A 22,840-nucleotide genomic window follows, 5' to 3' on the forward strand; every position below is an offset into this window, starting at 1 on the left:
GGAGAATTTTTGGAAGATGAAAACTGTTGGTGTCAAATTCTATAGAGAGGTTGAGTAAGAAGAACAATTCTTATTTTTTGAGACAGGGTCTCATTGTGTTGCCCAGGATGGCCTGGAACTCCTGGGCTTAAGCGATCCTCTTGCTTCAGCCTCCACGGTAACTTGGACTACAGGTGTGTCCCACCATGCACAACTTCGAGCAATGACTGAAACTTCCTGGAGGACTGGGGGTATGACTCAGTGTTAGAACACTTTCCTAGTATGTGTGAGGCTCTGAGTTTGATCCCCAGCACCACAAAAACAACAACAAAAACAACTTCATTAAATTTGGTTTGAAAGACATTTTGGTAAATTTTAGTAAATGGTCTCAGTGCAGGGTAGAGATGGCACCCAGAGTTTATGTATTTTGGAGGGGTGGTTGGGGCTGTGTTAAGGTACCTGGAAAGAGGAGTGGTAGCTGCAGGTATCACCACAGCTGTAAGAACTTAACAGCAAGAGGACAATAGCTTGGTAATTTTTTTTTTTTCTATTCTAATTTCAAAAAGGATACAAGTCAGCAAATGGTATAGGGAAGAGGGTGCAGGAATAAGTTTAAGAGGGGCAGAAGATTGACTGAGAATGTTTGGAGGGTGCAGGAAGTGGGATTGGAGGGAGGGGAGACTTTTTAGAATCTGTAACAGGAGGTGACATCTAATGTCTAAGTGCAAGGAGTAGTCTTATAGATTAGAGATAACTCTTTCAAGACTAGAAGGAAACGCAAGATGCTAAGCATAGGGTCCTGATATTTGTGAGTGAGGGAAGGCTCATAAAGACACTTTGAAGGCTGGGGTTGTGGCTCAGTGGTAGAGTGCTTGCCTAGCATGTGTGAGGCACTGGGTTCTCAGCACCATGTACAAATATATAAAATAAAGGTCCATTGACAACCATATATATATATATATATATATATTTTTTTTTTTTTTTTTTTTTTTTTTTTTAAAGACTCTTTGGAGGGTCTCAGAGCATTGGTCCAGGAGAAGATTGGCAGAATGGGAGGGGTTGAGAAGCTCTGAAACTATTGTGGAACAAAGTGCTAGATATTATTTGTTTCTTAAGGTATAAAAAGCATACAAAATTGACAAATACTAGTGTTTGTTGTATCCAAATAGGAACTATTTGTGTTCATGCAAATGCAAAATATATAGTAACCAGGTACTTAATATGCTGGTTGAGTTGTTATATTTATTAGATGTCAGTTAGGTACTGATGTAATTTATGAATACAGCTATGTAGCTCTGTGTGTGTGTGTGTTTCTTTTAAAGGTATGACAGTTTGCACTGTTTTTTTCCACATCCAACTCAGAACTAATTTTGCCAGTAGCTTTTACCCAAGGTTCCACTTTTCAAAAGTCAGAGCATTGGGCTTACATGCTTTCCTATGCCCTTTTCCTCTCTGGGCAGAAGCCTGGAGGTTGGGTGGTCTGCATGGAACTTAAGTTGCTTCCGAAACCTGCATCACCCACTAACTCAGGGCTGAACTTTGCTGAGGCACAAATTATTTCTTATTAACAAACTGAGAAACCAAGTGAAGGTCCTGGCTTTCTAACTGAACTGCAATCAGTGGTTGCCTGAGCCCTGGACAACAGACATTAGGCTTTCATACAGGTGTGCCACACAGCTGAACTTGGAATGTCACCCTCTCCTTTTCAACCCCATTTATTCTTTCACTCCAACTTACCTTCAAAACTCAGTTCAAGCACCATTTCCCAGAAATCTTTTACAATCCCAATCTGATGTTCTGTAGGCTATTCAGACAAAGAAAACACCGTTACCACCCTTTATTGTAGTCAATTTGCCTCTCTTCCCTAGTGGACTGGGTACTTTATGAAGGCAGATCTCAGTCTCTCTGCCTTGTTATTCCTAACATCTAGTTCATAAACAGCACCTGATATTTCTAAGTGAATAAAGTGTTATCAAACATGAAAGTTTTAAAGTTTAAGCAGTTGGCTATTGAACCTAGAAACCCTCAACGTTTAAACAGCAGTTCATTTATTGTGTCAGTTTGTATGCGAAGAGTGCATGGCATTCCTGATGGAGAGTGGAATGTCCCCGGTCCATTTGGCAGTAAGAAAATCTGGATATTTAGGAGTGTATCTCTAGAGATGTCATCAAACATATACTGATTTCAAACTGCCTCTCAGTTGCAGAACCCACTAGATCAGCATGCTTTTCTCAGTCTTGATCCACACTGTCCGCCCCGATAGCCGCCAAGAGGTGGTCAGAAAAATATTTATGGTGAACTGTTGTTTTTAGGTTAAGTAGTGCATGGGTATGTTGGTCTACGTGCGTGTGTCTTCATGCCGTGCAAGAGTGGAGGAAGAGGAAGGAGGTGATATATGCATTACTTCTACAGTGATGCCTTTCCAGACCTCCTTGACATTGATCTCCTTTTATTCTCTCTGATCTCCTTGTTCTCCTTTGCACAGATCTCTGCTTTGCTTGCATTCCTGTGATTGCCTGTCTTCCTTGCTAGAACTATATTGTATATTGCACAAGGTAAGGAACCGGATGCGTTCACTTTCAGTCCTATAATTCTCCGTTCAGAAAGATGTCTGGGGCATAACAGGTATTCCACAAATTATTTTCTCTCATAAGCGCTTCTGGGAGGTCTGTAGGGACCGACAGACGAGGGCGGACCTCCGCTGGCTCCCGCTGTCGGATAAGCAGCCGGCACTCACGCCTTACCCATTCAGGACCAGGGCCCCGGCCAGGACCAGGCCCAGGAGGGGCGGGACACGGGGCGGAGCGCTGCGCGTTGCGCGTAGCCGGGTGCTCTCGCGCGGACCGTTCTCCTGCTAGCGTGGTCCCGGCCGGGGGGAAACTGGAGGGTGCGGGCGCGACGCGAGGTAGCAGCCTGGCCAATGAGCGCCAGCCGGGCGGGGCTCGCAGAGGCTGCTCGGGCGCGCGCAGAGCTGGGCGTGCCACGGGTGACGCGCAGGGCCGGGCAGGCCAATGGGCTCGGGGTGGCGGGCGGGCGGGCCTGGAGGCCTGGGGCTTTAGGACGCTGGCAAACAGCCGGCGGGACAGACTGACGTGTGGCTGCATCGCAGGAGGCGCATGGCGGGGATGGCGCTGGCACGGGCCTGGAAGCAGATGTCCTGGTTCTACTACCAGTACCTGCTGGTCACAGCGCTTTACATGCTGGAGCCCTGGGAGCGGACTGTGTTCAGTATCCTACCGGGGCCGCTGGAGCGGGGGCCGGGGCGGGGCGCGGGCCTCGTCCTCCCGGGCCCAGGGCTTGGAGTGGGGGGCGGAGAGACTGGATCCGCTGGGGAACTCATTTCTTCGTCGCGGGCTCGGGGTGGTGGGGTGGTTTAGGTGCTCCTGTCGTTAAGGAGAGGCAAGAACTCCTGAGATCCAGGATCTCCCATGAAGTCACTGGACTGTAGGTAGTAACGTCTTTATTTCTGGAGGAATTCCCAGAGGGCGATGTCTAATCCGATACGACCTCGCCTCTACTTCGGCCGCGCCTGCCTTTGGTTCAGTCCCCTGTTCTCGTGGGAGGCAGAGACCGTGTAAGTGGAGCAAATCGCTCCCGGCTTGGACGCCTTTGACCTTTAACTGTCCCTGATTTAGCTGGCTTTGGGCCCATTAACAATTCTAATCAGTTTACCAGTTTTTAAATGAGGTTGTGAATTTGTGGCCTTGACACTCCAATACTGTTTTTGAAAGCAGTTTTTAAGTTATTGTACCTTTATGGTCTTCAAGATGGCAGTTTAAAAAGTGTTTTATTCATCACTTCTTTGCATCTTAGGTAGAAGCCATGCCCGAAAAGGAATTTGGTTAGAAAAGGATTTTGTGGTTTGAAACTGTTTTGGTGGATAGTTAATACATTCTTAAGGACTATTAAGTGATTACTATAAGCAAAGCATCTGTGCTAAGCACTTTGCGTGTCTTACCTTGTCTAATTTTCACAACCCTAGTGAGTAACTCAAGGTTGTGAAGGTAGGTTCTCTGAAGTCTGTGCTGTCTGTTGTCTCCATTTGTATATGCTGACATCCTTTGGTGGTGATTATTCTTGCAAAGTAAATGCTGGTGAGATCTGATTTTTTTTTTTTTTTTCCAACTCAGAGGCTAGTATGATTTAAATATTTTACATGTTTATTTCATCCAGGCTCTCTCCTTTTCGTTGTCGTTTAGTTGGAGTAGCTTACTTCAGAACAACTTTGAAGATGCATTCTTTCATTCCAATGATTGACCGAGGCGGTTTAATTCCAAGTCCTATAAAGTGTGATGGTATTGAAATAGCATAAGATTATAGTCAAAGCTGTCTTTTGTTTGAGCACTTTTGAAGAATTTTAGCTGCTTACAGGGCAGTTTGTTTACTTATTGCTGTTGGCATTTCTTTCCAAACCTGGAACTGAAGAAACAGGATGCATATTTTGAGTTTAGACTCTGAATATAAAGTCTCTGATTTCCATCACCATTTATTTCTAGCTGCAGTTTGATCTCTATCTTTAGGTTTGATCTCTATCTGTAGGTCAGGGCTCATGAGGTCATGCTTGTAAAGTGTATACTTCAATGCACATTTAGTTGAAATTTCTGAGAAGCAGGTATCTTTGCTCACTTAAAATCATCTTACAGTTTAAAATTTAAGCAATGTTGGGATAAATCAAAATTCTTTAAATCTAGGTAGAATGTAGAGTCTAGTTGTAGAGTCTAGTATAGATTTTGCATGTAAAACTTTTGTTGGCATATAAATAAATGAACATTTTTTTTCTGATTATGTTCCAGTAGTAATAGTGCCCTATTACTTACCTGTGCTGTTTTGGAGATGCAGAAATAAATTATGAAGTGACAGGTAGTGCACCAGTAGATTGTTACCTTTGATGTTTTTAACTTATTGATATATGGGGTCAAATGATTAATTTTTTAAAAAAGAACTGCAGTCAACTGACATCTAGTACTGTAGAATGTTAGGATTTTAAATCTAAGGTTAAAAACACTTATTTCAAAGATTATATTATTGAATTAACTTAGGGTAGAAATGCAATCCTTTGATATAAGCCAATCTTAAATTACTGTCTGCTGTTGTATCTATTGTATTCCATCTCAATTTCTACAGTTATTTTATTGGGGCATTTAATTGTTTGGTAGCTTGGACCATCAATTTGAGATTGAATCCTCATTCTAGCTCAGAGGAAAGGACTGAATGAAAAAGCTGGATTTTTCCCACTTCTCAGAAGACTTACTGTGAAGTAGTTTGAATTTCATAAATTCACTAACAATTAGTATGAACTATTTTGGGGTCAGTTACGTGGTTTTGGAAAGAGGCATACTTTCTATAGCATGAAAAAATATTTTGGGGGTTGATGGTATATAGATCAGTAATAGAGCATATGCTTAGCATGTGTGAGGCCTTGGGTTTAATTCCTGGCACCAGAAACAAAACAAACAAAAAATTACATTAAACATTATCATGACCACTAGAAACCTAAAATTTAATGTAGGAAATTACATTAGATTACATTTTCTGTCTCTCGGAAAGTTGGTTTCTGAGTTAGAAGTCCTGGACAAAGGAAGACTCTAATTTCTTAAAGAAGGTAAATGTATTTTTACATTTTTAACTTTTTAACTCCTTTAATAATTTGAAGTTGCTATTTTAGGTTAAACTGATAGCCTACTATAATTATTTCTGTATAATTTCTAGAGGCATCATTGAACATCTGCTTTTATGTTTAGAAATTATTTACATCTCTGTCTTCCTAAATTACAGCTAGAAGTTAGTTAAAAGCTGTTATAAATTGAAAGTCAACCCCAATCAAATATGTGTTTGAATTCATTTAAGAAAATAGTGATTAAAAAAAAAGTTTAAATATATTTTTAAAAAACCCAACTTCAATATGTAATATTTATTTATTGTGGTGCTGAAACTCAAACCCAGGGCCTCAACATACTAGGCAAGCCCTCTATTACTATGTTGCATCCCCAGCCCTAGAATGTATTTTTAAGGAAATGTATCTATTGTATCAAGTCAGACACACTGTAAATAGTTCTTGAAACAATAAGATTTATAAGTGAATTTTTAAAAATTCTTCCATTCTAGAGACTGTATCCTAAATTTTTATTTTCTGTCTTTTGATACCACATTTTAAAATGAAAAGTTAATAAGCTTTTGACTTATCAGAAATATTTTAACTTTTTTATGTGCAGGTATAGCTTTTTATTTTATAAAGAAGAGGGACATGACTCCTGCATTAAGACAGAAGTTAACGAAAGATCCCAGTGACTCTACTAGGGAGTTTGAGGCAGGAGGATGGCAAGTTCAAGGCTGGCCTAGGCAATTTAGAAAGACATTGTTTTAAAATTAAAAAAAGAAAAGGTCTGGGAACTTAGCTCAGTGGTAAAGCTCCCCTGAAACACACAGCCATTTGAAAAAAAAAATTTTTAAATGTATTTTTTGTTAGGTATAGATGGACAGCATGCCTTTATTGTATCTGTTTATTTTTATGTGGTGCTAAGGATCAAACCCAGTGCCTCGCATGTGCTAGTCAAGCACTCTGCCACTGAACTACAGCCCCAGCCCCTGAAAGAAAATTAAAAAAATTTTTTTCAGTTATCAATGGACCTTTTATTTATTTATATGGGGTGCTGAGTATGGAACCCAGGGCCTCACACATGCCAGGCAAGCACTAACACAGCCATTTTTATGTGCTAATTAATATTGCAGTGACTAGTATAGGAGTCCTACCACCCTCCAGACCTACTGACCTTCCAGGAGGGAAAATTTTTAACTTTGAAACTTTTAAATGTTTCAAGCCTCCTTTCCTTCCTGGCAGTCTTCCTGGAAAGGAAAAGACCAGGATTTTTAACAAAGACAAGTTTTTGTAACTAGTAAGTCCTGCCTCCCACCCCATGTAGAACCTCATGGAATAACATTGTTACCATGCCTGTTGAAGGAGAGGTGGACAAATTAAAAAGAGTTTGTTAAAATAATTTCAATCTTAAATGTGTTATTTTAACCTTATTTTGTTTTGTTAGTTGTTTGTGTTAATAAAGTCATATTAACCTATAATTAATTACTGGGTTCTATTTGTCATCTCTGTGCTGCTGTTTGTTTTCATGGCTTGCTCTTTCTTTCTTCCCTCTCCCCACCCCTTGTGCTGGTGATTAAACCCAGGGCTTGTGTATGCTACCCACGGGCTTTACCACTGAACTATAGCCCCTGCCCTTCTCTGACATTTTGTATTCCTATTTATTTTAAGCAGAACATGGTCAGCTTCTTTTTGGTTTATTGTTGAGAACTAGATTCTCCCTGAAAGATGGTTCATGTTTCTTCAAAAGATTAAAAAAAAAAAAAAAAAATCACAATGTTGGGTATTTGCTTGAAAATCATTTGTCATTCATTTCATGTTAGGAATTGAACCCAGGGCCTCATGAATGCAAGGTATTTTAGTTACCTTTTTGGCTGCTGTGACCAAAAAGACCTGACAAGAACTATTAGAGGATGACATGTTTATTTTTGGGGAATCACAGTTTTGGAGATCTTAGTCCATAGACAGCCAGTTCTATTCCTTGATGTTTGAGATAGGCAGAACATTATGGCAGATGGGTGTGGTGGAAAAGCAGGTCAGGACATGGCCACCAAGAAGCAGAGAGAGCTTTCCTCACCACCACAAAATATAAACCCCAAAGGCACACCCCCAGTGACCCACCTTCTGCACCACACCCTACCTGCCTTCTGTTACCACTCAGTTAATTCCTGTCAGGGGATTAATTCACTGATTGGGTTAAGGCTTTCATAGCCTCTAAACCTTCTTACATTGGCTCACACCATGAGCTTTTGGGGCACATCTGGTATATAAACCATAACATGAAGCAAGTGCTCTACTACTGAGCTACATTCCCCATTTTTAAAATTTTGTTTTGAAGCAGGGTCTCACTAAGTTGTCTGGGCTGACCTTGAATGTTTAAATCTCCTGGCTGAGCCTCCTGAATAATATATTGCAGATGTGAGCCACTGCATTTGCCTGAAAAACATTTATTTATTGGTTTGTCATTTTAAAGTAATTACAGAAGTATTTGGGAGTGGGGAAGAGGCCTGATTCCCTCCCCACCCCCACCCCAGTCCTGAGGATTGAGCCCAGTGCCTTGAGCATGCTAGGCAAGTGCTCTACCACCAAGAGACCTGATTTTAAACCACCTTTAGAGTAGCTTTGGAGCTTGGCTGATTAACAGAATACCATTCTCAGAATTTAAATTTAAAAAGCTAGAAAATATTATGGATCAGAAAAACTTCTTTGATTTATCAAAGCTATTAACAAAATTTGCATTACTTTTTCTCATTAATAAAATAGGTATGTTTGCTGAATTCTGTATTCCACAAGTAGTATGTGCCTTCTCTTTGTGAGATACTGTTCTTAATCCTGGAATATAACTGTGAATAAAACAGATAATATTTTCTTCTATTGCCACTGGACAAGTAAATATGTCTATTAGTTGTAACAATTATAGATAAGAACAAATTAAAAGGGGATGGGAAGTAAGGAAGAGGGAGTGTTTTTCATTTTAGCTAGAATGGCCAGGAGGGGACATTTGGAAATATTTAATCAGGGAGAGAATTTCAGAGGAATGCCCAGGCATTCCAGGTAGAGGGCACAGTTAGGGCAATTGCCCCAAGGCATAAGCAAGTCTGGCATGTTTTCAGGAATAGGAAGAATGGTATGGCTAGATACTAGTGAAGCTCTGTGTGTGTGTGTGTGTGTGTGTGTGTGTGTGTGTGTGTGTGTGTATGTGTATATATGTAAACATAACTAAAAGGTCCTATTAGCTGCTACCTGATAGAGTCAGTGAATCAAGTGTGAGGGAGAAGGAAAAGAACTTTATCAGCAGCAAGCTGGCATGTTGGAAGATAGTTGACTCTTACCTTCCAATGATTGTATTACCCATTGCCCTAAGGGAGAATCTTTTATATGATTTTTCAAGGGAAGGTATATGGGTACCAGACAACTGGGTGTCCCAGTTGTTGAGTGTTTCAAAAGTAGCCTCTTCTGGAGTTTTGGCTGCGTCATTATCTCATTTACTAGGTCAGTGAGAGTTGCAGTATAGTAGATCCAAAGAAGATATCAGTGATCAAACTTTCTGTATTTGTGATTAAAATGGCTTGTGTCTGATTTTTGTTGTGGTCGGCATTTGTGGAGAGTGCCCTTCCCAGGTGTGACCTGTAATTTGGGACTAGGAAGTGTTTGGGAAGGGAGGATTTTATGCATTTCTAGTCGACTTCAGTGCGCAGTTAATCTGTAAGAGATAGGGCAAGCAGAAGTCAAGAGAAACTTCTGAGAATTGGGTCTTGATGAGGTGGAAGACTTATGTGTGCATTCAGGTACATAATCTAGAGATGATTTAAAGTATACTGGAGAATGTGTGTAGGTAATATACATGTAGTGTGCCTTTTTTGCCGGGGGAGGTACTGGGTTAGAATTCAGGGGCATGCAACCACTGAGCCACATCCTCAGCCCTGTTTTGTATGTTATTCAGAGACAGGGTCTCAATGAGTTGCTTAGCACATTGATTTTGCTGAGGCTTTGAACTCAGGATCCTCCTGACTCAGACTCCCTAGCCACTGGGATTACAAACGTGTGCCACTGTGCCTGGCTTAGTGTGCCATTTTAAGGAATTTGACCATTCTCAGACTTTTGATCTGAGGAGATCCTAAAACCAGTTCCCTACAAACAGAGGGATGACTATAATTTTTTTTCCCCCCATGAGACTCAAACCTGTTTTCATCTCAAGTGGGGGAAAAAATACAATGAATGAACACTTTTTTCCCCTTCATTTTTTGGTGTACTGCCTGGAGTGGTGTATTTCCGAGAAGACTGATTTCATTTCTTTTTTAAAGGAAACTAGGTATTTGTTTCAGGAAAAAAATTATAATTTATACATGTTCTTAGATGGACCCTTCAGTGTTGTTTAGCCAAGGGATCTGGGCAGCAGGTGCTTTGGGATGCAGGGCAGGAAGACCGTGATGCACTGGGAGTGCATAGAGGACTTGCAGTGAGGTGTGTGAGTATATTTTAATTTTCAGTTAGGGAAGAAGGTGCGGACTGGGCTGTAGAGGTGTGTTGGGATAGCAAAAAGTGCAGTGTGCCTAACTGCAGCATGCATTCTTTGAGACAGAATAGATGGGAAATAAGGTTGAAAAAGTAGTTTGGGCTATTCATCAATTTAACAAATGCAGTTGACCCTTTGTATCTGTGGGTCCCACAGCCATGGATTCATTCAACTGTAGGTAGCTGGTGACAGTCTTCTTTCTGCCTTAGTCGTTGGCAAATGCCACCAGTTTTTTGTGCATCTTTTCTGAGACACTCTGGGTTGGCAAATGCCACCAGTTTTTTGTGCATCTTTTCTGAGACACTCTGTGAATATATGGAAAAATATTTATATATATTTTTTGTACTAGGGGTTGAACCCAGGAGCACTTAACCACTGATCCACACCCCCCAGCCCTTTTTATATTTTATTTATTGGGTCTTGCTTGGTTGCTTAAGGCCTTGCTAAGTTGCTGAGGCTGGTTTTGAACTTGGGATCCTCCTGCCTCAGCCTCCTGAGCTGCTGGGATTACAGAAATGTGCCACTGTACCCGGCTGAAAAATATTCTCTTAATAGATGTTTTGGTGTGTGTGGCTTGGTGTAATCAGTTTTTATAAGCCAGAAGAGATGTTTGAAGAATACATTTTGCTGTGCTACCATTGGAAGTATTAATAATGATTGGCATAATTTCCTACAATTAAATTAGTATCTCTATTTCCTATTTTTATACTGTATTTGTAAACAGACACAGCAAACAAAACTTATGAAAAAAACCCTACATTTGGCTGGTGGGCACTTTTCAGTCACCATCTGATGTTCCTGTCTTTATTAAAGCTTCCCATGAGCTAGTCAATAAAGGGAATTATTAAAACCTCAATTCACCAGAGGCTTTTACTAGAACTTCTCTCTTAAAACTCCTCTTTTGAAGAAAATGTATATATAGAATCATCTGAGACTTTAATAGACTTCCAATAAAAAAATCAGTGTGCGATAATTAGGCAAAATTCTTAGTGTCAGAGAAAGTTGCTTTTAGAAAGAAACATTCTTAGTATATAATGCCTTTTAGTGTTTATCAAGATACTTTTAATCAAAATGTGATTTCAGAATAACCTTAAAATAACCTGAACATTTTGCACTACCTTTAAACTTGAATAGGAAAAGATTTTTCCCTCCAGAGATGGTAAATCTTTCTTTCATTTTTTTCTGCCTTTACCTTTGGACCTTCCCTTGGTAGAAACAAATGCAGCTTTCTGTGGGTTAAGTTGGGGAAGCAGAGGCAGGAATAATTGTAACTAATGAATTAATATTCTCAATCCTCAGCCCAGTGATCTTTAGGCTTTATTAAAACAAAACAAAACAAAACAAAACCAAAAAAAAAAAAAAAAAAAACAACCCTTAAAGAACAAAAAGCATGGACTGTGCATTGCCTTGGGTGTTTAAGTTGATATATGAATCTTGGCAATGAACTTTCTGTGATAGAAATTAAGGGTATTTATTTATTTTTTTGCCTACTTGGCTTCACAATGAGGATTGGCTTGGCCAGGTGGTTATATGATGAACATTTTTTATGATCTGTATGAGGAAAAAAATATAGTTTTAAATTTTAACAAAATATACATTATTAAAATCCATTTATGAACACAACATATCTCACAAATTTCTAGATGGATAAGTGGACAAGGCTTGGTTTTTAAATAGAAGAGGCTTGGCGCTGTGCCAGAAATTCGTTATCTGAATGAAACAAAGTCCAACCCGAGTTAGTTATTATCCCTCTGGTGTTTCAGAGGTTATTTTATACCCCAGGGAAATGTTCCATTGTGAGATTCAGGAAGTAAAGAGGGAAAAGTGGGGGTTGGGAAAGAGAACTAGCAGGGCTGCAACAGTTCTTAGATCTGCTTTCAAAGAGGACAGTGGGAGCAGATTTGTAAATAGATTCTCAAATTTTCCTAACAAGTTGTCTTATCAATGACTCCAGGGTTCTGGAGCTTCAGTTTAAAGATGGCTGCTCTAACCCATTTCATGGTGCCTTTATATTTGGCTGGCCAAGTGAAAAGGTTACACTTTCCCTTAACTGTACTCCTTAGAATATTTTAACTTTTCCTTTAGCAATTTTTAGCAAAGGTGAGAAGTAATAAAAATCATGCTTAGCAAGAACTAGTGGTCTATCCCAGGACAGGCAGGGGAGGTCATGGTGATTAATGGTGGTGGGGACTAAACACACATCCACATTTTACCTCTACTACTTCATTTTAGAAAGACTATATAATCTTTTTAAAGACTATAGACTCAAGACTTTGAGCATTGTAATGTTTATGGCACTTAGCAGCTAAGAAAGATTTTTTTCAAATTTTTTTTTAAAGAAAAACTCAAAACGCTCAAATTTAATAATTAAAACTCTGTTCCAGAAATCTACTTGATAGAGGATATATACTTTCAAAAATAAGAATGCTTAAACATAGTTATAGAATGGTAGAAAGATAATATTTATGATCAATAGTTTTGAGTAGTAGAAGTTTTACTGAGTCAAGAATTTTGGTCAACATGAGGGAGTTATATATGTTTCTGGAAAATTCCAAAATAATAGGGCTTATGGGAAAATAGTATTGAGGCAAACCACTGAAAATCTGTGCAACTTGTTAACCAAGCAATAACAGAAATAGAAATTGGCATCTTGGGGGAAACATGGATAACCCAGGCAGGCAGCTCAGTGTGACTGGAAGCTGCCCCGGGGACATTAAAAATGTTGATTGGAAATGTTGATTGGAAATTAGATGCTGATGTAATACATAGTGTGAGCTGCCACTGAGACTGCACAGGAGGCAGTGCCACCAACCATTAACAGAGAGCTGTGCAGGCCTGGAGATGTGTGCCTCTCTGGAGAGGGAGCCCAGATGAAATACTAATTTCTAATTTTCTTAAAATAGAGTTGAAAAGACTTCTGCTTGTATAGGAAGTAAGCTGAGAGGTGTTTCCTGCTGAATGTTATAATTCTTTTCCCATTAATCTGGCTTCCCTAACTGATGCAAAATCCTGTGTGAAACAACATAGCTCCTATACCATGCCAGTCATAAGTGAACTAATGATGTTCCAGAAATGTACTGCAGCAGAACAGGTTATATTTTATTTTATATTGGGATTTTTACCTCTTGACACTGGAACTTCAAGTCTTCATGAAGGTAGTAGAAACTAAGCAATAAAAGTATGCATCCACCGTGATCTTGGTGTCACTGGAATCAGAGCTACAAACCATTTCTGGGATTTCAATTCAGAATGAAAAGTTTTCAGTTCATGATCATTGCTCATTTCAGTAGCATGCTTTTCTGTTTGCAAAGTTTTCAAAAAGTTTGTCATCAAGTTGTAGTTACTAAAAATAATATCCTTACTTAGGTTTGCATAGTTAACACACTATAGAAAGTCCAGAGAATGGGCTTATTAAATACTAACTTTTGATGTGATGTGACATCCTTTAATATGATTTAAGAATAGCAAATTGGTTAACATTCACAGGACTATAACAGTGTCAATATCTTCCATTTGCTTTTATTTAAGGCAACTAGAAAAGCATCAAGAGATAGGAAATATATTTGGGAAAAATAAACTTGTTAACATTTCTGTTGGGGATGATCTCATTTTTTTGTTTTTTTGAAGTCAAGGAAGAAAATTACAGTAAATAAAGATTTCCTGTTTGGAGCTTCATTCAGTAGCCAGCAACAGCTTTCATTTAGGGCTTTGATTTTGTGTGTGTGTGTGTGTGTGTGTGTGTGTAGTACTGGGGATTGAACCAAGGAGTGCTCTACTACTGAGAAGCTGCATCCCCAGCTCTTTTTATTTTTTATTTTGAGCAGGTTCTCCCTAAATTTCCCAGACTGGCACTGAACTTGTCATCCTCCTGTGTCCTGAGTTGCTGGGATTACAGGCATGTATCACTTGCCCAGCTAGGGCTTTGATTGTTTTAGAATAAAGTACCTCTGATAATACTTTGTTAATTGCTGTTCTTTTTTCTCCCATTAAAGTGTCAGTTATGGTGGTGCATACCTACAATTCCAGAGACCTAGGAGGCTGAGGTGTAGAGGATCGCAAATTGGAGGCTAGCCTGGCCAACTTAACCAGACTTTGAAAATAAAAAGGACAATGGGAAGGTAGCTCAGTGGTAAAGTGCCCCTTGAGTTCAATCCCAGTTCTGCTCCCTACCCCCCAGCCCCCAAAAGGAAGTGGTTCTTTAAGATAAATTATATTTATCAAAACTGTTGAGTATTTCTAAGAATATCTAAGAATATGATCTTAGACTTGATTTTACAAAAGGAAGTTGACTAAAATTGAATTGCTTTAAATGTCATTTTTGCTGTTCTAGGTGACCAATTCAGAGACTTAAAGCATTGAATTTTTCTTTTTTCTTTTCTTTTTTTGGTAGCAGGGATTGAACTCAGGGGTACTTAACAACTGAGCCACATTCCAACCCTTTTTGTATTTTATTTAGAGATGGGGTCTCACTGAGTTGCTCAGGGCCTTGATGAATTGCTGAAGCTGGCTTTGAACTCTTGATCCTCCTGCCTCAACCTCCTGAGTATCTGGGATTATAGTCATGCCTACTGTGCCCAGCTTAAAGCATTAAATTTTTTTTTTTACAGTAATGAAGAAGTATAAGTCATACCCATTGGAACAGCCCCTAACCTTTTCCAATGAGAAACTAAGTTTTCCAAAATTTTTCAGAATACTAAAGTCAAGTTTAGAGTTACTGTTTAGGACAGGAAATATTAGTTGCTGTGGTCTTGCTTCTGATATACTGAACTTAACTTTCTTAAAGCATTTTCTTCTTTGTTACAGAACTTTTTTTTTTCTTTTTCTCTTTTCTTTCCTTTCTCTCTCTCTCTCTCTCTCCCTCTCTCCCTCTCCTTTTTAAGTTGCTGGGGCAAAAGCTGAGGATGGCCCTTTTATGGTCAAAAAAATCTTTATTTTTTCTTATCTAGCTGGAAACTTATTAGCTCATCATTAGTTGGGCATCCCTCTTAAGGAAATGACAAACAACATACAATTATATGGTTTCACTTCTATTTGCTTTTATATCCATTCATCTCATAAAATATTTATGTTATGTTCAGGTTATAAATAAACTCTGATTGTTCATTCATCCCTTGAATAAACATTTATCTTCAGGGCCTGCACATACCCTGGCATGTTATCTGTTTAGTTCTGAAGTGATTTATGAAGCATCTATTTTATCAAACAATGGCAGCACAGCTGGAAGGAAGCACAGACTCTCATACTCTCAAACACTTAAAATTCAACAGTGGAGAAAGGTCCTAAACACACGAGAACAGTCCGTATTTTAGTTTTTTAGAATTTTTTTTTTTGTTATATTCTACATTGTACTAAGTTATTCTACATTACTTGAATCATAGAGCCCCCTCTGGAAAATAAATCTGACTAAATTATATTTAGCTACTGGAATTTATATAAACAACAGTAAGAATTTGGTAAGTAAATGATTTCTTTGTGTATTACATTTTACTGTGTGTGTCTTACATAACACTGTTTGATTTTGCATTTTGTCTTTGTGAATATCTAGAATGAATAGAAGATTCCTTTAAGGATGATTGAGAAGTGGTACCTAACTGTCCTCTCCAAACACATGGGATTCTGAAATGTTCATAAAGGAAGGGACCTCATTTTATGAAGATAGTTGGACCCTGAAAAGTTTTGACATCCCAGGATTAATTTTAAATTAATAACAAATTAGTAGCAATGTAACGTTGGGCAGTTCCCCTGTATAGGTCTGAGTCATGATGGTAGTGCTCAAACCCTGGGAGAGCAGTTTTAGGAAGGGTTACGTTGCCTTCGTTTGCAGAATAGATTTAATTCCAAACTCTCTCTAACCCTGAAAAATAGGTGATGTGTGTCTACTATTTTTTAGATGGGAGACTGCTGACCCAGAGTTGTTGATATATTAGGTCTCCTCCAGTACCATGTTGTTCCTGGTACTCATTTCTTGTAGTTCACAGTGTGTTGAGGATACTTGAAACTTTGAGAGGTTTGTTATAGAATGAGATGGACTAAGAAATCTACCTAAGTTCCAGGTAGCAAATTGTAACCAGTATACTATAAAATGGTGTATGTTTATCTCTGTGAGAATGCTTCTAAGGAGATGAAGGTCAAGTGTTGCCCAATCTTACAAATGTCACAGTAAAATCAGTGCCCAACAGTGTCACTAGAAACTACCACTTTAAATGGTGCCAAGCATAAACCCAGGGAATATTCAACTCAGTGTATTGGAGCTGTTTCAACTTCATGGCTAAGGTTGCTTAAATTGAATTTCTAAAAAGTTACTTATCTGAAGTCCCTTCTTGCATTTTTTGCAAGGTAATTTTTAAGGCTTGTAGAAGTTTCTCACTGTTCCTTTTCTTGTCTACTTGTTCACCTAGTGTGTGTTTCTATATAGTTGAATCAATTTTAAGGATATTCTGTAGTTGAGAGCTTTAGGATAATTTTTTAGAATAATTTTGATGTTTAACTTATAGAAAACTTCCTTTTGTAGAATTAGGTGATTATGATTCTGGAAATAATCAAGATAAATGGGGTCAGAATATAGAAAAAAATTTCTTTGTGGTACTGAGAATTATGTCTGAGGCAATCTACTACTGAACTACACTTCCAGTCATGTATGTGTGTGTGTGTGTGTGTGTGTGTATTTGTGTGTATATATGTGTATGTATTTATGTATACATGTATTTATGTTTGTATATATATGTGTGTGTATATGTGTATATATATGTGTATGTATTTTTTTAATTTAATTTTTTTTCACTTAAGATTGAACCCAGAGGTGCTTTATCACTGAACCACATCCCCAGCCTTTCTTTTTCTTTCTTTCTTTCTTTTTTTTTTTTTAAAGACAGGCTTTCACTAAGTGTTTTAGGGCCTCCTAAGTTGCTGAGGTTGTCTTCAAACTTGCAATTCTCCTGACTCAACTTCCTGAGTCAGTGAGATTATAGACATGTGCCACTGCACCCAGCTTATAGAAACACTTTTGAGGGGATATAGGATAAACGTTCTCTGGATAAAGGTTTAGGTTAAGGTTTTTGTTTTATTTATTTTTTTAAAGCATCATATGAATTGGTATTTGCACAGATTCAGGTGACTTTCAATAATTTCTCTTTGTCTTTGCCCAAATTGATAATTATTTATTCTATTTCTGAGAGCTAAGACCTTGTTTATTTTGCAGTAACAAACTAGGTCCAAATGTGTTTAACCTAAATTTTGTAAAGAATGAGGGTACATCACTCAAAACAGTTTTCAGACTAGTACCATGTGCTTTTTCATTTTCCCTTTACAGTTCTTATTTATTAAGGAAACCATTCAGGCATACAAAAAAAAAAAAAAAAAAAAAAAAAAACAAAAACTGATGGAAGTAATATAATGAATGTGTGTGTACTACTAACCAGCCGAAGAAAAACATTAGTAATATATTTGAAGTCACCTGTCTCCTCCTTTTTAGTTGCTTCTCTCTCGCCCTGTTCACCTCACCAAGTAACCACTATCCTGAATTTACCATTTATTTCTTATTACTTCATATGTATGCTTCACGATATAATGCCACATACAATCTTGAACTCTAGTATCTTCTATTTTTATTAGGCTAAAAATCTTTTCAAGTTTTGATACGTTCTTGTTTTGCTTAGCAAAAAAATCATGTTTATATACATATAAAAAAATTTAAAAGCCTGATAATTTAGTGTTCACAAATTGAGTTTAAATTTCAGATTCTTATGTTATAGTGGAGTAATCTCTATTAAGCTAATTTATGCATAATCTTTAATGGATATGTTCTCCATACTAAATTGAAGACTTATAGTGCCAAAAAAGGTATATAGTTTAGCTATTCAAATGACTGTCTTATAGTAATTACTCTATCCTGTTGAACTTGAGCCAATGACCTGAAGCTTATTACTATATTACTAAAATACAATGACCTGAAACTTATGACTATATTATTTTCATTTGCTTGGTGTATATATTTATAAGACTTACATAAAATCTTAAAAAAAAAAGTATTCTTAAATACAATATTGCCTAGACGCTGTAGGAATTATCAAGTTTGCGAACCATAAAAATGTATAGATTATGTAGAAAGCATAATCCATATAATTCATAATAATGAATCTAGAATCATGTAAATCATGTAAATCTTTCTTGAGAAATTTCTTATTCATTAAATATTTATTAAGCATGTGTTACATTAGATGCAGAAGATACAAAAATAATGTTTATGTGTTCAAGGAACTGATAATTTAGGTGAGATAAATACACTTGCAAATAGGTAATGAAGGGTGATAAATGATGTATTACATGAATAAAGAGCCATGTCAGCATAAGGGAGTATTAGTTCTGCCCGGAGGTTGGGGTAAGGATGGGAAAAATATGAGTGGTTAGGAAGTCCTCATAACAGGAGAGAGCTAACTGAGCTCTAAGAATTACTCTGTTTATCAAGGGAAATAGGGCTTTTCAGAAGTAGGAAGATAGTATAGTAGTTAAGCGCACAAATATTTGGAGTCTAATTGATTTTTTGGAATTGGCTGCGTGACTTACTTTGTTGCGGGTGTTACGTGAACTGGATGAAGTGCTTAACATAGTGGCAGACAAATATTAGACATTCATGGAATGAAAGCTGCTGCTACTACTGTTATTCATTATAATTAGGCAGTAAGCAAAGTCAGAGGAGTATGAAAATACACTGAGGCCAGGCATGGTGGTGCATGCCTCTAGTCTCACTGGCTTGGGATACTGAGGCAGGAGCATTGCAAGTTTGAGACCAGTTTCAGCAACTTAGTGAGGCCCTAAGAAACTTAGCAAGACCCTGTCTCAAAATAAAAATTTAAAAAATTTTAAAAGGGAATGTAGCTCAGTGGTAAAGCACCCCTGGGTTCACTCCCCAGCACCAAAACAAAGAAAACAAAAAAGAAAATACATTAAAAGAACTAGGGATGTGACTCAGGGGTAAAGCATCCCTGGGTTCAATCCCTTGTTCCAAAAAAGAAAAAAATAGCACTGCAGATGTGATTGGCCTGATCCCCCTTTACCAGCTGATATACCTACCCCCCATCTCCTGTGAGTGTTGTCTGCTCATGTCTTATAATTGACTCTTAAGAATTGTCTTCTGCCAAGTCAGCTTTCTTGTTGTGGGGTTAGGCATGATTAGCTGCATGCTATAATCCATCTACTTGGGTAGCTGAAGCAGGAGGATCTCAAGTTTGGGACCTCGATGAGACCCTGTCTCAAAATAATAATTTAAAAGGGCTGGGGGTGTAGTTCAGAGGCAGAGGGCCACTAGGTTCATTCCTTGGTTCCATGAGCAAGCCCCTGCTCTCCACCCCCCAAAAAACAAACAAACAAACAAACTTGATTGTGTTCGAGGAGGAGGGGTGCCATGTATGGAAGAAAGGTAAAAGTTCACTGTAATCATTTTGTACATAAGGGACAGGAGAAAAGAGCCAGTGACCCAGGAAAATGGTGATAGAGATGGGAAGATAGACCTAGACAAGTGCCTAGGATCGATTCAAATAGCCGCTGGATTTGACAGGAGGTCACTGGTGATTTTAGAGCAGTGTCCATAGCCTGGAAGGGCAGAAGTCAAATGGTTGTCCAGCTAAATATGTGGTAATGATAGGGAAGCAGCAAGTGTGTAATTTTTTTTTTTTAAAGAAATTAGGTGGTAGATAGAAGGAGTAGTTAAGGAAGAACTGGATTAGAATAGATTGAAGTGTAAATTTCAATTATGGGAGACTTTTTGCTCATATTTTCTGAACAAGGTGAATGAAGTTAGGGTTTGAACCTTGGTGTGATCGCTAAACACCCCTTTCTGTATGCCCTGAGACTAGTCACTCTTTTTCTCAGCTCTGATGAGTGATAACCATAATAAACATTTCATAGGAAAGCCATAAGAGTTAAGCATGATAATGTTATATGAGAAAAATTGTCAACAAAACTGTTATGCAAATATTAGCTGGTAGCAAGCACATTGTTTATTTAAACCTTATCTTATGGATGGAACTGGAGAATATCATGCTAGGTGAAATAAGCCAATCCCAAAAAACCAAAGCCTGAACGTTTTCCCTGATAAGTAAATGCTGCTTCATAGTGGGGAGTAGGTAGGGAAAAATGAAGGAACTTTGGGTTGTACAGAGGGCAGTGAGGGGAGTGGTGGGGCAGGGGCGGGGATTGGAAGGACAGATTGAGACAGACATTATTACCCTATATACATGTATGAAAAAATTGAAAAAATATTTATCACTGTCAAAAAAGATAATGAAAATAAATAAAAGTATTTAAAAAATAAACCCTATCTTCTCATAAAAATGTAAGTTATAGAATACTAGTATGTAGAACTGAAAGGCATATGAGGGAGGGAAAGAAGGAGAGAAAGAATTAATTAATTTGAATGAATGAATTAATGAAACATGACCCCAGTTCAGAAGCAGTTACTCCTTTTAGCATTCCTTCTTGACTTTGCAAAGTCAAAAGCCCTAAGATTTTACATGATTTTTGTTAGCAGTATTTTGTGTGACTTTGGAGAGGGGGCCCTTTCTTGACTTGCATATACACATTTTTGTTCCTTTTGGAATGAGCAGAAACATGGTGAAGAATTGTATAGGTTACCAAGATGATTTTTTATTTGAAGTTGTTGCAGATAGTAGCAATAGTAAATAATAATGTTTAATAGTGATGATATATGATTAATAAACTGGTGTTGTCACTTTATTATGTCATTAAGTCATTGAGTATAGGATTGATTTGTAGCTTTTTCTAACTCCATAGTCAATGCTTTCAGCCATGTTATCTGTCTCCTCCTTTCTTCCTCATTCTTTCCTTCCCTTCGTTCTCTCCTCTCCTCTCTTTTCCACCTCTGTTTTGGGATTGAACCCAAGGGCACTTTACCACCAGGCAGGGTCTCACTAAGTTGCCTAGGCTGGCATAGAAATGAGAAATACTAAGTGAATGATTACTTCAACATAAAATGGTTATTGAAGAAGTTGTGTGATTTTTTGTTTGGAATAAACTAAGAAAAATAAGTTTCCTTAACTACAACTCAGATTCCATGCTGATTTCGATTGTGGGGATGGCACTGTACACCGGATACGTCTTCATGCCCCAGCACATCATGGCGATTTTACACTACTTTGAAATTGTACAATGACCACGATGTAACCAAGATCTAGAGGTTCTTTGGGGAAGATCCACCCTGTGAAGTTGGAATGAGACTTCATCAGATGTCCTAAGGAAAACTACCAGATGTCAACATAACCAACCTTATAAATACAAGACTAAAATCCATGAGTAGAACAGGAAAATCATCCTGACTCATGCATTGTGTTCTTTATTTTTAATTTTAAAAGAGGCTCTTGTATAGTAGTTTTTGTCTATTTTAACATTGTAGTCATTTGTACTTTGATATCAGTATTTTCTTAACCTTTGTGACCGTTTCAATATTACCCTGTGAAAGCTTTTCTTAATGTAACTTTGAGTACATTTTAATTGCCTTCTATTTTTAAAACCCAAAGTCATTAGTTGGGCTCTACTGTTCTTGCTATTGTATGGTATATACATCTGCCTGGATATATTTCTACTCTTGACCAAAGTTTTGTAAGAAACAATACACGATTTGGGGCAGGGGCATGGGAGGGAGGATATTTTATTGAGAACTACTTACAAAAGACTTCTCTGTAAGCTTGAACTCAGGAGTACAGTTTAGCTATCTAGACTCTTAACAGCTTTTGCTTTAAAACTATTGAAGCGTTTCTTAGCAATGGAAAGTAAAACATCTTGCTAAAATTAAAATAAGGAACACTTTACCTTTTAAATATTTATTCATTAGGTGGATCTATTTCTAGAAAACTTTGGTGATGATTCTTGACAACAGGTGGTGAAATAGCATTATTATGTAATGCTTGTATATACTGTAGAGTTTTTATGAGAAGGTATATCAGTTTCCTCCAAGGGCCACTGTTAACAGTATATGTACTTCCTTAAATTTAGTTTTCATGATTGTAATGGGTGCTGCAAATGCATTTGCACATTGCAATAAGATGTGATGAGATGTATTGTTAAAAACTATAGCAGCAAAAAGAAGTGTAAACTTATAAACTTAGTTAAAATCCTTTGACTCTTTGTATTTTTTTTAAGGATTTTTATTCCTTAAATGTAAAATTACTACCTAATTTTTTGATGTAAACTCATTAAATTCAAAGAGAAGAAAAATCAGCTAACATAGTGGCATGTCTTTTTCACCATGCTTTAATATTGATCTAGTATTTCTGAATTGATTGCTGTGGAGGATCAGAGAAGCAGTAAGTATATCTTAACACTCCTCTCAACATAAAAGTATTGATAATTTAAAAAATTGGATTATATGTTTTAAGATAGCATAAGTTTTGCTAATTTAAAAAAATGCAGTTATTGTCGACCCTAAATTTTAAAGGCTAGAATTTTGAAGTGCCTTCTAATCCAGAGGCCTCAAGTAATATACAACATTTTAATATGTTTTTTAAAGAGCTCATTTATATCATCACAATTAGATTGGATAATATAAATCCAGTATGAATTATATGTTATTACTTAGTTTCAAAGTAGTTAAAATTGGATAAGCTTTTGTGAGTAGTATTCATACTCTTTCAAGCTAAATAATAAGTATGAAGATTTAACCTGGGATTTGTTCAATTAATGTTCAAATTTGCCATTCCTCCATTGTCCTCCATAAAGAACTACTGAGGAGTAGATACTTA

The 22,840-nt window shown here is 37.6% G+C and overlaps 1 protein-coding gene across 1 annotated transcript; it reads left to right on the forward strand.

Moving 5' to 3' along the window:
- The first annotated feature begins 3,016 nt into the window (after window positions 1-3,016).
- On the forward strand, window positions 3,017-22,319 carry SPTSSA (serine palmitoyltransferase small subunit A). Its single transcript, XM_079120547.1, has 2 exons — window positions 3,017-3,207; window positions 21,152-22,319. The coding sequence occupies exons 1-2, from the start codon at window positions 3,096-3,098 to the stop codon at window positions 21,253-21,255; spliced, it is 216 nt and encodes a 71-aa protein (XP_078976673.1). The 5' UTR covers window positions 3,017-3,095; the 3' UTR covers window positions 21,256-22,319.
- The last annotated feature ends 521 nt before the right edge of the window (window positions 22,320-22,840 follow it).

The sequence above is a fragment of the Sciurus vulgaris genome (genome assembly GCF_902686455.1).
Source record: "Sciurus vulgaris genome assembly, chromosome: 2".
Classification (NCBI taxonomy): Eukaryota; Metazoa; Chordata; class Mammalia; order Rodentia; family Sciuridae; genus Sciurus; species Sciurus vulgaris.

Excerpts from the sequence above, each read along its gene's own strand:
- SPTSSA (XM_079120547.1), top strand. The coding sequence starts at position 3,096 with ATGGCGGGGATGGCGCTGGCACGGGCCTGGAAGCAGATGTCCTGGTTC. Across the intron at positions 3,208-21,151 it reads CTGGGAGCGGACTGTGTTCA|ATTCCATGCTGATTTCGATT; the intron begins GTATCCTACCGG and ends ACTACAACTCAG.